Source organism: Elephantulus edwardii, unplaced genomic scaffold (assembly GCF_000299155.1).
Source record: "Elephantulus edwardii isolate Elephantulus edwardi_28Jun2011 unplaced genomic scaffold, EleEdw1.0 scaffold00103, whole genome shotgun sequence".
In the NCBI taxonomy this organism is placed as follows: domain Eukaryota; kingdom Metazoa; phylum Chordata; class Mammalia; order Macroscelidea; family Macroscelididae; genus Elephantulus; species Elephantulus edwardii.
In genome coordinates this window covers 1,578,895-1,593,445 of record NW_006399853.1, presented here as the reverse complement: position 1 = coordinate 1,593,445, position 14,551 = coordinate 1,578,895, and the positions used below count along the sequence as shown (strand labels likewise).

At 40.0% G+C, this 14,551-nt stretch overlaps 1 protein-coding gene across 2 annotated transcripts in view; it reads left to right on the top strand.

Moving 5' to 3' along the window:
* The first annotated feature begins 2,735 nt into the window (after positions 1-2,735).
* Positions 2,736-14,551, top strand: part of SMAD2 (SMAD family member 2) — a 47,986-nt gene continuing 36,170 nt past the window's right edge. Inside the window, exon 1 of one of the 2 annotated variants that reach the window (XM_006891696.1) lies at positions 2,736-3,026. In XM_006891696.1, coding sequence (XP_006891758.1) covers positions 2,791-3,026 — 236 coding nt within the window. In that variant the 5' untranslated portion in view covers positions 2,736-2,790. The remainder of the gene's footprint in view (positions 3,027-14,551) is intronic. The other variant, XM_006891697.1, reaches the window with a different exon arrangement.

The window sequence follows — 14,551 nt, the reverse complement described above, 5'->3', positions numbered from 1 at the left end:
ATTGATGATAAAAAGTTCTTCATCAAATAATTCTTACTAATAAATGTGGATGGAGTTGGAGTAAAAAAATCGCCCAAATAAAAAGAATAGATTCGGACAGTGATCATTAATGGATGAAAATATTAAAATGGAAAGATGAGAGAAGTTAAGGGTGTTAGAAATTCACACTATTACCAGTGGCTGAATCTTACTGTTGCTAAAGTGGACTACTATACAGCGTGGATCTCCAGATTTTTTAAATGGGATTTGAATGAATTATGCCGATTAATGACAAAAGTGGAAATTCAGTCAAATTAAGCATTTAGAGCTGACTCTGCACTATCTAGTTGAGGAGGATAAAGGAGCCGTTACTAACACCACAGGGTAACATATTTAGAATGGAGAACATTCCAGAGACCTTTTCTAAAAAACCTGAATCATTATCTAGTGGGAATGACTACTCCAGACTGAACCAGCTAGGGGAATTTTCTATAACTAGATCAGTGTATAACTCAGCTTATATAGATGATTCCAGTGCAGGACAAGATCAGAAAAGAAAATACTCACAATTTTACTAATGTTACATATAAGTGAATTGCAAAAGATTTACATTTTCAAAATTATTTTAAGAGAACTTAAAGTAGCACACAATTTTAGTAATTTTTATATAGAGGGCAGTCATTTTTATGTAGAGATTAGTGATGACCTGTACTTGCAGTTACTGTCTTTACCATCAGTGGAGAACCAACCCATTACTGACCCTCCAGTGAGGTTTAGAGGCCGTAAATCACCAGGGACGAGAGTGCCCATCTTTATCCCGTGGAGCTGCTGGAGGATTTGAATGTCATGCCTTTGGGTGGGCAGTAACAGCTCCTTACCAATAGGCCACCAGAGCTCCCTGTACTTGTGGTAGTGTAAGAATATTTTGAAAATAAGCATTTAATTCTTTTTATAAGTGGAAGAAGCAGTGGAGCTATTTGGAAAAAATAAAATGAAGTTCTTTGTAAATAAGATTTCACACATAGTCAGCTTTTAGTCAAGACAAGACTACTGTAAATGTTTCCAAGTTTCACTCCCAGACATCATTCTTGGGAATGGTAGTCTCCACTGCAGTAACAGTGAAACAGGAAAGGTGGTACAGCACTCCTCTGTCAGTATGCTGTACGGAGGTAACCTGGGGTTGCTGTGATGCTGAACCTTGTGCCATTGGGGTGGCAAATGCCGTATGGTGGACAGTGTTTGGTGGAACTCCCAGTTTTAAGACAGGTTTGGAAGCAGGAGTGGCATCTACTTCCTAAACATGCCTCTGGAAACTCCGATAAACTTTGATAAATGATGATAGTTATAGAAAGGCTTCAGGCCTTTTGTTCATAGGGTGGCTATGAGTCCTGCTCGACTCGACAACAATCAACAACAACCAGAAGAAAGTTGAAGCTGTGGTATAAAGAAATTAAGGACTCAGCTGCGTGAGAGCTGAAGGAAATCCTTTTCTCTGCAGACATTGTTTACGAGTGCAGCAGGCCAGAGGTGTTTAGTCCAGTTTGGAGTGGAAGGACCCAGGACTTGAAGACTGGAGGACTCACGGAGTAAAATGGAACTAATAAATTTCTGATGCATTTCCCTTTGTGGAAAATGCCACTGATATAGTCTGTTAAAGCGGTGGGAAGAATTTTTGATAGGTGTTTAGAAAAACAATGAGGAGAGGGACAAAAATATGCAACAATGAATGAAAATCCAACTTTTCTTAAAACACAAAGAATTGAAAGCTCTTTGAAAGCAAAAGAAAACTAAGCTGATGAACTTTAGGAGAAGCAAAATGTTATACACTAAGAAAAACAATGATTATATAGTTTACTACTAACCTCACCAAATAGCAAAATTCTGTACATAATTGCAACCCGGGTGTGCTCTTTGAGGATTTGTTGTTAGGAGTGGTCAGTCTTTGGAAAAGGACATCATGCTTGGAAAGATGGAGGGTCAGTGAAAGAGTCTCAAGATGAATTGGCATAGTGAGGTGAAAGGTGCAGGATAGGGCAGGGTTCAGACCCATTGTTCATAAGATACTGTCACAGTCAGTTGGCACATTACAACAGCAACACACAAAAAATTGTTACAGTTGCATTGTAATTACCGTTGAAGTGGAAGGAAGGGAAGTGTGAGTGGTGGTGGTGTAAGGGACCTAAGTACCTTAGATTTAGAGTCCAAGCGAACCATATTTCTCCTAGAGATTCTGGTTTTATTTCTGTATTCTTGCTGTTTACATCATACTTGACTCATTTCCCCTTTATGTAACTTAAGGATTTGCCTTATCATATTATTGAGGCAGCTGTGGACGTTTAAAAGAGAAGATAGGCTTATAAATTATATATATATGCATTTATTTACTTAATAGAACAAGTCTTTTAAGAATAGACAAAGTCCTAAAAAGTAAGAAAAAACAATTCTTTTGATGAACATTTTTAATTGTAACACTTTAAAGCATTAAAAATCAAGTTCTCCTTTTTTAGTTGTGATAAAATTGCTCAAAGTGATGTTGAGGCTTTTTAAAGATTCTACTTGGAAGGTTTGAGTAAGAGAAAACCCTGAAAAATCTTACTTTAAAAGATTTCTGTCTGGCTATAAAGTTTGCTTTCCCCTGATTTCAACTTTTAATAAATTCTGATTTGTGCCAGGTGTCAGTTTACTCTCTGCACCATGTTCACAGCATTCCTCGGTTTTTCAGGTTTCCCTCTAACCATCTTCCCGTCGTCTCTTCCAGGTTAGCCAGAGGACGTCTCCGTGGCGTGGACTGCGGCTGCCTTGGGTCAGAGCATGTCGTCCATCCTGCCGTTCACCCCGCCCGTCGTCAAGCGGCTGCTGGGATGGAAGAAGTCGGCTGGTGGGTCTGGAGGAGCCGGTGGAGGAGAGCAGAACGGACAGGAAGAAAAGTGGTGTGAGAAAGCGGTTAAAAGTTTGGTGAAGAAGCTGAAGAAAACAGGACGCTTAGATGAGCTTGAGAAAGCCATCACCACCCAAAATTGTAATACTAAGTGTGTGACCATTCCAAGGTGAGTGTCCCCGGCCCCGTGCGCATGCCCGCCTGGCGAGTTCCCCTGTGCGCATGCTCTTGGCTTGTAATTACTGAAAGGAGCATGCATGCTGGCACGTTCCTAAATTTTTGTTACTTGTAAATCACCTATAAAGAGTGACTGTTACAATATGACAGCTGTTTTTAACCTGTCACAATATTACTCTTTAAGAGGAATTTATTATACATAGTATTTCTTTAACAGTGAAGAAGTTTTAATCAAAGAAAAGACATTGTTTAGCTGGTACGCAATTGTATCTTGGTTACTTAAGCTTGTGGTAATTAATAGCTTCCACTGTTGGTCAAAATTTTTAGTATTTAAGGAGTTTAAAAAGAAGCTAACATTGTGTTAAATTTCAGGTAGTTTTACAAGAGGCAGCTTCTTAGATAGTGTAGGTATTTGGTAGAACTGGTCTTGATCTGTCTCTTGTGTTGAAGGGCATTCTTACCGAGGAGGTTAAAGTTTTATTAATATTAATCTACTCATTTATAGCCAAATGTAATAGTGATATAATACTTTTTCAAATTGAGAGATGCCCCTTCTGAGTCTGATACTTTTTTGTGTACATTCTGGTTGTTTTTGGTATGTTATAATTTTCCAAAGTAATTGTTTAAAACTTAGTACAACCGAGAATTTACTGCAGTTAAGTTAGGACTGACTCTTACATGACCCTCTGGCTGGTTTTCAGAGGCTGTGAATTGCATAGAATCAGGTTGCCCATCTTTCTACTGTGGAATAGCTGATGAATTTGAAACACTTGCTTTTAGGATGTCATCTCAACGCCTTTTCCACAAGGCCACCAGAGCTCTTCAGTCTCATGCATGGGGACTAGTCTAGAATATAGCACCTGAAACCAATTTGACATTTTTCCAGTAAGCTTTAAGAATTACACTCCTAACTTTTGTTAATAATGAAACCCAGTGAATAGCAGCTTGTGTACTTACTTAACAAAGGTTAACAATAAAATGGGTGTGTTTTTTTTCTTGTTTGATAAGCTCTGTTTATTTTTACCTTCCTTGTTTCATATATATATATTAAAATCTTGAATAAGAGTCACTTTTACCAGTTCAATTTTTGGTTTGGTGTCATTCAGTCAGACCTAACTCATAGCTGACCTTCCAGTGGGTTTTTGGAGGCAGTAAATTGCAGAGGAGAAGGACTTGTCTTTCTCTTGTGAAGCAGCTGGTGTTTTAGAACTTTGTGCCTTTGGTTGGCAGCTTAACTCCTTACTTACTGCTTGGCCACTAGAGCTCCTGTGGAAGAACTACTCAGTGCCAACTGTGTATGCAAGGCACTGTTCCTAGACCCATGCAGAGATGGTGTAGACACAATAGACATGTGATCAGATGAGCATTGTCTGGGGTGGTAATGAATACAAAGAAAACTGGCAAGTAGGTAATCTGGTAGAGGATGATGAGGAGTAAGAAAGCTACTTTGGAAGTAGCTTTGTGGTGTTTGAAGTGATTGTTGAGAAGTAATTTGCTAAAGGAAGAGTCTTCTAAGCAGATCTTAGAGCCATCTTCCTCTCTCTGAGATGGGAAGAAGCTATTGGAAAATTGGAAGTTTTGCAGAACGTTGTAGGGGTGGAGTAGTTTAACGTGAGTACAGAATTTACAGAGACTGATCATACAGGGCATTCATTGTAAGACACGGTGAGAGTCTGAATTTTTGCCCAATGCATGGTGTTACACTGTGACTGCTGGACAAAAATGGTTGGAGATGGGGGCTGTGTGACTGAGAATTTAGGGAGGTTATTGAAGTCTACATGAGGGTCTGGGACTGGGGTGGTGGTTTTATTAACATGATGAAGTGGATGGATTCAACATGTATTTTGCAAGTACAAGCCTTGCTGATAAATTGGCAACTAGTAACTCAAACTATGTAACTTTTCGTTGTTTAGTGTCAGGCGTTTTTACTTAGTATGTTATTAGGAAGGACCAGTCCCTGGAGAAAGACCTCATTGCTCCCCCACCAACATAAAATAAGTTTATTAAAGCTCAAGCTTTAATAATTGAATAACATTTGGTTACAGAAGGTTCCATTCATGCTGTCACAGTGAGAAATCTAAAACTTAAAACTGATTATCTCTTTGAATAAATAACTATATTACAGCGTATCACAAAGTGCAAACAAGGAGGGAGGAGGCAGTCAACAGAGCTCTTGAGAGGCTGCAGCAGCAGGCTGATTGTCTTAACAACAGGGCACAGAAACTCCTTCTGGAGTGCAGTCCTGGGAAATGAAATTGTCTTGGCCAAAAAGAGGTCCAGACATGAGCTTTGATTGATTCTTATTACAAACAGTGAAAGGCAGCCTTCTCATTGCTGATGTTGGATCTGGCACCAAAGGAAACTGTGGCTAATTTTTTGTACTTCAACTGAGCGAGCAAGTGGGTGAGCAATAAGGAGTGACATCTAGCCGGTAATTCTGACTCCAGGCCGCAATCTCTGCAACCGAGCCCTGAGCTTTTCAAGCAGGATGGCCTGGAACTGCTCCCGCACCTGCATTTCCACAATCTCCTCCTTTGTGTGGATGTCGGGTCTTAGCCACTCGATCGATCGCCAGCTCCTGCAGGTGTTGAAGGACATCCCTGGGCCGAGCTGCCTTCTCATAGCGGAACAGTCTGAACTTCTGCAGGGAGGCCCCAGGGTTGGGGGGATTCCTTCATGGGATGGTTTCAGGGTCCTTGACAGAGTCCTCTTCTTCCAGGCTGTTTGATGGGAGCCCAGCAGGCTCTAATGAAACCTGGACCTGGGGTGCTGGTATTAGGACTTCTGGCTCCTCAGCCACCAACATGGCTATTGGTGACTTTATTTGGTCACTGTGAACTTCTTTCTCATTTCCTTTTATCCTTGGGTTTCCTTCAATCTCTATTCTGGAATCCTGGGAAAGAACGTCTCAGATACCCAAGCACCTGAATCTGGAAAAGGCCAAAGACCTCATTTCTTGGTAGAGGGTCAATGCAAGGTGAGGACGCCCCTCAACAGGCAGATTGGCACAGTGTCTTCAGCAGTGGCCTTAGCAGTTGGGAGAGAGGTGAAGCTGCAGCAGTGTCATCTCACGTGGGGTCTTTGTGCACAGGAGTTGACTGCAGCACCTGACGTAGTCTACCAAGTTCCTTCTACATGCTTGATAAGCTCTCCTTGCTAAGTTACCATGTGCTCTTGTTACTTATTTTCTAATGAAGGAATAAAAGCAGAGGACAGTTTCACAAGGTGTAAATATTACTGATTAAAGAAGTTGGCTGCTACCCACAAGACCAGTGATTGGAAGCCATCAGCTGTTCCAAAGGAAGAGATGAGGTAGCCAGCTTCCAGAAAGATCTCAGCGCTGGAAACTATGAGCGTCTTACTTTGTCAAGCATTTTTGAGACTAAGAGTGAGTTAACTCAGTCATAAAAATCTAAATTCTTAATAAAGAGTCAGAGGTCAGGAAGAAAATGGCTTTTAAAAGGTCTTATTACTTGTAGTAAAGCTAGGTTGTAGCAGTAGGAGAGATGGAGAAGCTGGAGTGGAAAGAAGGAGGTACGACAGTGTCGAATATCCTGAGCACACTCAGCTTCTTGCTGCCAAATTGGCTCTCGCCGACCCTCCAGTGGGTTATCAGAGATTCTTCCATGACACGGGACGAGATGGCCCATCTCCCTTCTGCAGGTCAGCTGGTGGGTTGAAACCGCCTATCTTTGAGTTGGATGTGTAACTCTCTACCCAGTAGGCTGCTAGAGCTAGCCAGTCTTTCATGCCCTTTGAAAAGAATGCAAAATTTACAACACTGACGTTTGGTTTTTTTTCCCACAGAGAAAAGTGAACTGAGGGGTGGGGTGGGCAGGAAAAAAAATGTGCAACAATTGTTGTTGTTTGGTGCCATTGAGTCAAGTATGACTCATAACAACCCTATGAACAAAAGATCTGAAACCAGTACTATCTTGTGCCATCCTCATACTTCCTGACACACAAGAGCCCATTGCAGCAGTCACCTTGTCAATCCACCTGGTTGAGAGTCTTCCTCTCCTTCATGGACCCACCACCCTCCCCAACATCATGCTCTTCTCCAGGTAATAGCACCACCTAGCAATATGTCCAAATTATGTTAGACGAAGTCTCCTTATTCTTGCCTCCAAAGAGCACTCTGGCTGCACCTTCTCCAAGACATATCTATTCCTTCTGCGGCCCTTGGGCCTGCTATTAATCATGTTTAGGAAGAACATTGTTATAAGTGGTGCAGCACTTGTCTGTCAATGGCTGGGGTTGCTGTGATTCTGAAATCTTTGCCACTGGTGTGTCATATTCCAAAAGGGTTTCCCATTGTGGATGGGTTTTGGTGTAGCCCCCTGATTCAGACAGACTAGGAAGCAAGATGGACCATCTACTTCCTAAATAAAAGGCTTTTGAAAGCCCTATGAAGACTAACCAAAGGGTATTTATAGTAGTATAGTGGTAGAGCCCAGATTGGAAGTTAATTGAAATGAGGAAGATCAATAACATAGTTTAACAATTGGTACATGGAATGTTCATAACTTGATTGGTGGGAAGTTGGATATTGTTAAAAATGAAATGGAGCACATGAATATTGACATACTTGGCATTAATGGTCAGATAATCATGATATACTATGCAAAGAATGAAAAACAGAACAAGAATGGTGTTGCATTGATAGTCAAGTCAATCTCAAGTTCTACCCTGAAATAGTGTTATGAGTGATAGGGTAATAGCCATACGCATATAGAAAGGCCATTAAGAAAGGCCCATTCAAGTATATGCTCCATCTAGTGACAAAGAGGAAGAAATGGAGAATTTTTACCAAATTTTGCAGTCTACAATTGACCGAACATGCACTAACGGTAATTGGTGACTGAAATGCAAAAAGTAGGAAACAATGAAGAAGGAACAGTGGTTGGAAAACATGGGCTTGGTGATAGAAATGAAGCTGGAAATAGGATGATTTGAATTTTGTATTTACAATGATTCATTGCAAATACTTTTTCTAAAAGACACAGAAAGACGACTTTACATGTGGAGTTCACCCAGTCATCTGCATAGGATTGAGATTGACTACATTTGTGGAAGAAATCATTGGAGAAGATCACTATCAGCAGTCAAAACTAGACCAGGGACATGTTCAACAATGAATGACTGGGAATAAATATATATATATTTTAAATTGATTTTTAAAAGTTAAAAATGCAGGTTTATAAATGCTTTCTTAAAGTAGCATGTTGTTGTGTACCACAGAGTCAGAACTGAACATAGCTGGGCCTCTAGCGGGTTTTCAGAGGCAGTTAATCTCCCGGGAGGAGATTGACCATCTTCCTCACCCCCCACCCCCCGCAGCAGCTTGTGGCGTTGAACCTGTGCCTTCAGGATTGCAGTGTAGATTACAAGTTTGAATTTTTCATAATAAAGATACAATTGTATAATGGTCAAGGATGTCTGATGTTGATTTCAATATTATTACTGATAGCTAAGAATTAGAAACAACCCACTCTTGACGTATTTATTTCCTTATCTCCAATAATACTGGAAATTTAATGCGATGCATTGGCACACTTAAAACATATGTTTATGTCAGATTTTGCCTTCAGAATGTATGTCACCTAAAAATACAGTTTGTGTAGCTGATTCAGAAATTATCTACAGATTAAACAAAATAAGCCACTTTCCCAGCGTCACTCTGTAGATAAAGGTATGTCACCAGTGTCTTCTCTGTCCTTGGAGGAGAGTGAATTTCTTTTCAGTGTTGTCGTTGGTATTTGGTTTTATTTTATATTTTGTAAACAAAAAAAGATTGTCTACTTTATTTCTAGTTTCATATTCAAACTTTGTTATTTTTTATAGCCTCAGAAGAGCCTAAGAGAAGTAGTTCCCTTCAGTCTGAACGATGCCACTCTTCGGTTGTTGTTCACTACTTTGATTTAGAAGGCTGTTCTTACTTTCCCTGTCATGCATAGAGGGGTGTGGATAAATGAGAGACTATGTGTGAGGCACTGTGTTTGAGTTAACTATGAGTTTGAAGTTTGAAAATCTGCTTTTGAGTCTATTTCTTCAGTAATGATAAATGGGGATTCTGAGGCTTCTGATCATGTTTTTTATTAATTCCTCATGTGTAAAAGAGGTGATATTGAGAACTTTGATAATATATTTTGGTCTGTTGATGTAATCTATGTTCAGGTGATTTGTACAGTCTAAGGCACTGTCTAATTAATTTGAAAGTTTACAAATTGGTTTATAATATTATAAATAATACTTGATTTATTTGAAAAATGTACAGATACTTCAAACCTTTATTTTCTTTTTCAAGAGCGCTCACATTAAATTTGTACTGTCTGTCCCTGCTAAAGGAGCCATAGTATCTTAATGGTTAAAATACTTTGCTGCTGACCTTGAGGTTGGTCAGCTGCTCTTTGGGAGAAAGAAGGGGCAGTCAGGTTTCATCGAGTAGTTCCGCTCTGTTTTAGGGACCCTATGAGTCAAAATTGACTCTGTGGCAGCCAGATCTTAGGAAATAGTTTCTGCCAAGAAAAAAAAAAAGAAATTGTGTGTATGTATAACTTGTTTTTATTGCAGAGAATTTATATGAATTGACTTTTTGTATCTACATTTCTGTGACATTGATGACATTCTTCAAATTGAACAACGATCTTTTTTTCTGAGTTATTCCTCCCTCATTAACACACACTCACTGCTTGTCAGTTTTTTGTTGGCTCTTTGCTTTTAACCTGGTCTTGTGCAGGTCAAAAAAGAGAACAATGTACTGTACTGGTAAGACTTGTGCCACCAATGCAAAGGTACATAGTTCTAATCCCCCAGCTGCTCTGCAGGAGGAAGATGAGCAGTCTCCTTCCATGCAGTTTACTGCCTCTGAAAACCCACTGGAGGATCAACTATGAGTCAGTTCAACAGCACACACTTTACTGCTTGGTTATTAGTGGTCTTCGGGGAATCTTTTTGGTTGAAGATTTAAAGGTTATCTCAGGGTCATTGTTTGGGGTTTGGAGTCATCCAGCCTTAATGGAAATTCTGTTTTACATTTTCTCCCTTTTGATCATGATGTTTTTGTGGAATTTTCTGTGAAGATGTTGAGTAGTAGCCTGGCATCATCCCGTTCTTCTGGTTTCACTGGAAGCAGTTAGCTGCACATTCCAGTTTAGCCCTTGTTTTCTGATTCCTCCCCCCCCCCCCCATTGCACAAGACTTATTACTGCTTCAGGCAGTATTTTCTATATGTAATTTCAATTCTTCAAAAGCATGATATAAGGCAGAACAAGGAAATTGTAAATATTAAAACTTTTGAGATTATGGGAAATAGTTATTTTTTATCAGCCCACATAGCCACTTGGTCATTTTCTCCTTTCATTTTATAGTATTAAGAAAATCCTTGCTTAGGAGAGAAAAAGTTGCATTTGGTGGAGCTTTTAAACAACTTGTAGTGTGGAGATACTTTTCAAAACAGAAGGAGTGATAATTTTAGTCATGTGTTTGAAGTAGCCTAAGGCATTTTGACTGCATCTTGGTAGTTCTGCCTTTCAGAGTTGGTAAGTAACATGTTTGAGTATATGGTCTCTCTGTAATTTTGGAAAACAGTTATGGTTCTATGGTTCCATGAGACGGTGCTAGATTTTTTTTTTTTTTTAGCCTTTAAAAGTTTTGAGGCCTGCATTTACAGTTTGATTTAAGAAGCTTAGATGCTCCAGGATCTGATATTAAAGGCTTTATCATTAACCTTTATCAGAGGAAAAATACTACTTATCTGCACTAGATCTTTGGCCTCTTTCTACATGACTGAACTACATCTAGATTTTAAGAACAAATCTGTAATTTCAAACATTCAGCACCCAGTGTAATAAGTCACATCCTATATTGTTCCTATTCTTGACTTGTTACATTGATGCATCGGTGTCAGGGAAGAGAATGAATCCAGCTAAAATTATAGACATTTAAAGAAAAAATTATAGCCATCTTTTGTTTTACTAGCATCCTTGGTCCATTTCCAGCCACCTCTGGAGCCTTCTAGCTTGCCCAGACTACTCTTCTGTGTGACCAACTGGAGTCTGGGAACCCCATAATTATTGGGGATAATAGAAGCATGCTGCTTGTTCCCTTTTTTGCTTTTGTTGTGTTAGTGTTTCCAGGCCCTTGTCGTCTCGACTGACAATATAGGTAAATGTACCCTCTTTAAGGGGCCTGAATGAATATCACATATAGATGTGGAGGGATAAAATAACAGAGCACCAGTTTAGAGTATCCTATAATCATGCTTTAATTCTTCTCTTGTACTTGGGCTTAAATGACTAGTTCTCTGATCTCTTCGGCTCAGCTCTGCTCAGTTTCTACCCCCCCTCCCGTCCCCAGTCTTTTTTTTTTTCTATAATTATATTTTATTAATTTTCATAAACATTTACAGAGATTTGGGTTTCCATTCATTCACCGCTGCACCATTCTCTCTACCCTCCTCCCAGTTTGTTCTTGTCCAAATGCCACAGTGCTTGTCAAAGCCAGTTCTGATTAATCTTCTTTGTCAGTGTGTCCTTTGCCATTCCCTATCACTCCTCCCTGAGAGAGACTTCACCCTGAGTCATAAGGAAAAGGGGATGGCGTATTCTCTTAGCTACTTCCTGCTGAAAAGGGATGCTGTGGGTTTCAGGGTGAAGATCTTCTCTCACTACTCTAAAGGGTCCCTTTGGCAGTAGGAAACACATAGACTATTATGGAGATTGATTTTGGAATTTAGATGCACTCTTATTGATTGTGCTTGGCCATACATGTTCATATCCTTGAAGCCGTCCCCGGTCTTGTTGTGTATGGATATTATCTGTTGGCCTGCGTTCTTGGAGCTTACTGATCCTGATTTTTTCTGTGTTTAGACTGCTGCTAAACCCATTAAATATATTTTTTTTTATTGTGGTAAAAAATAAGTACAATAGAAATAAGAGTAATTAGCAATTTCTGTTAATTTAGTGACATTGTTTTCCAGTTGTATGACGATTCTCTCTCCTTTTCCAAATCATTCCACCTCTTTATTTTCTAGAAGCGTGAAAACAAACTTCTTTCTAATCCCTAGAAACACAGGAATGTGTGGGCTCCCACATTTATGCAGCTGCTTAATGGTGTTTTCTTGGCTGTTCCCTTTAATGGAGCAGGTCACCAGGCCTGTGTCCATGGAGCATGACAGATTTGTGCCACCGGCGACTGGATCCTTATGCCTAGAAGTTGCTGGTGACCCCGAGGAGGAAATACCTAGCAGTTGGTTATCACTTTCCCTAGAAAGTGTTCTTGCTCTGGTGTTAGTTCATCTGGATCACATTACACTGATCGCTCTCTTACTGCCATCAGATCCCACCCCCCCTTGTCAAAACAGGAATGTTGGCCTGCTCTGACCTATATCAGTCCTAATCCTACCTGGAAGTAGATTGTAACAGGATGTTTAAATGTAAACTCTTCTGATTGTCTCAGAGACTCCAACTCTGAGAACAAGAGATTCTAAGCAACCTACAATTCAGGATTAAAGTCCAAGACTTGGGGGAAGGATGGCCTAAGACAAGTATTGCTGCAGATATCTGTCACTCAGCTGTGGTGTTAGGTGCCGTCAGGTCACTTCAGGCTCTGCCCAGTCTTGGCCCATCCTTGCAGGTGTTGCTGTGTTGGAGCCCTGTTATAAATCCCATGAAAGGGACCCTGTAGTGAACCCTGGAGACGGTATTTATATGCTGCTGTTTCTGTTTCCTGCATCAAGGCTGAAACTCTTTAGAAGAAGCTGCTGGTTTAACGTGCCAAGGTCCAGGGGAAGAGAGAAAGCATTTGGTACCTGACTCCCACCTGAAAACATCTAAAGTGAAGCCAGAGGCCAGCAGGATGAAGGAAGGATTCCATTGGATTGCCCTGGACATTCAGTTTTATGGGTCTCCTATTGAAGAATTTTTTGTAGTAGCTGAAGTTCAATCGTCTTGAAAGGGGCAGGCCCAGTTTGGAGGGTCAGAGTGCACCAGCAGGCTGGAGAGAGTCCTTCATCTGATGTCCACTGCATCCCCCGCCACGTGACTGTCACACCCAGTTCCATTCAAGTGTATAAAGCTCTTCCTTTTTCTTCTCCCCTTGTCCCGGTTCCTCTTCTTTCTGCTACCTCAGAACTTGGGAGGGTCCTGGAGGAGGTAGTTTGAGGAAGTAAAATGAAATGAAGAGAATATAGTTTCAATTTAAGTCAGGCTGAATTTTTTTCTTTTCTGAAAGAAAGGTGAGAAGGAAGAAGTCATCTTTTCTAGTTACTCTTACCAGGCCCAGCTTCCTGGCTCCATTTTCCATTTAAACAGTTAGGATCTCAGGATTCTTAGGATTGCTGGTTGCTGAGGGCAGGAAGCATAAAGGTATAGTTGGGGGATGTTGCATGCATTTACATGGAATATGACCGATTTTTAAAAATTAAGATAATTTGTCAGGAAGCTATTTTGAAAAAAATTGCCAGATTATTAGTTTCATTCCTATCAAATTCAAGCATTACCAAAAATTGTATGCACTTGAGCTCTTGCAGGACTCTATTCTGTCTTCACATTCCATTGAGTCATTTATGTTTCACAGCAACCTTCTGTTGAGTTTCCAGGCTATAAATCTTAATAGGAGGAGACTTCCCATCTTTCTCCCTTGGAGCCGATGGTGTTTCCAAATTGCAGGAGACAACAGGCTGGTTAGTGGAACAACACTATAGACCATGCGTGCAGAGCTCCAGAATAGCTGGGAGAGGAAATTTGGAAAATCCATTAGCTATATCAAGGAAAAATTTACTTCCTCTTAAGGGTTTTAACTCTTGCTTTTAGGATAGATGTTTAAATTTTTCCCAGTGGTTTGAACTGTTATGTACTTGGGAGAGACTTTATTACTGTTCAAGTGCATAATTTCAAAGAGGGATTTTCAACATAGCATATGAAGGTAAAAGGGACAAATGGTGGGGAAATTTCTCCAGTCCTGGGCTCTACATAAAGGAAGAGTACCAAGAACTGAGAATTCTGTTGGCTTCTCCTTACTTAGTGGTACCAAGTTTGGAACCCTTGTGACACAGTGGTTAAAGCACTCAGCTAAAGGTTGGCAGATTGAAACACTCAGTAGAAAGCTTCAATATTATGTAAATTTTATACAAGATTATTTGGCTTTCTCATTTAGCAAATTATTTTATCAATTGAAGACCAAGCTTGTTCAAGTTAATACTGGTAAAATAAAACAAAAATTATAGTGGCTCTAAAATTTGTACTCCATTCTTTTTGCTTACATTTGTGATTTGATAAATGACTTTATTAATTCTTCCCCTGCCCTGTATCCCCCTGTTTTAATCTTGGTGTTTACATCAAGAATAAAGAGAATGATAGGGAAGAGAGAGGTGATGTTTTAAGTATATGGATATTGTAAGTTCTTACCCTTTATTAATTTAGTTTTATTAATTAGTTTAGGGTTGGGTGGCGAAGAGATTGAGATTGTTCACAGCTTCAGTTTGCTCGGCTCCACGGTTAACACTCTTAGCACCAG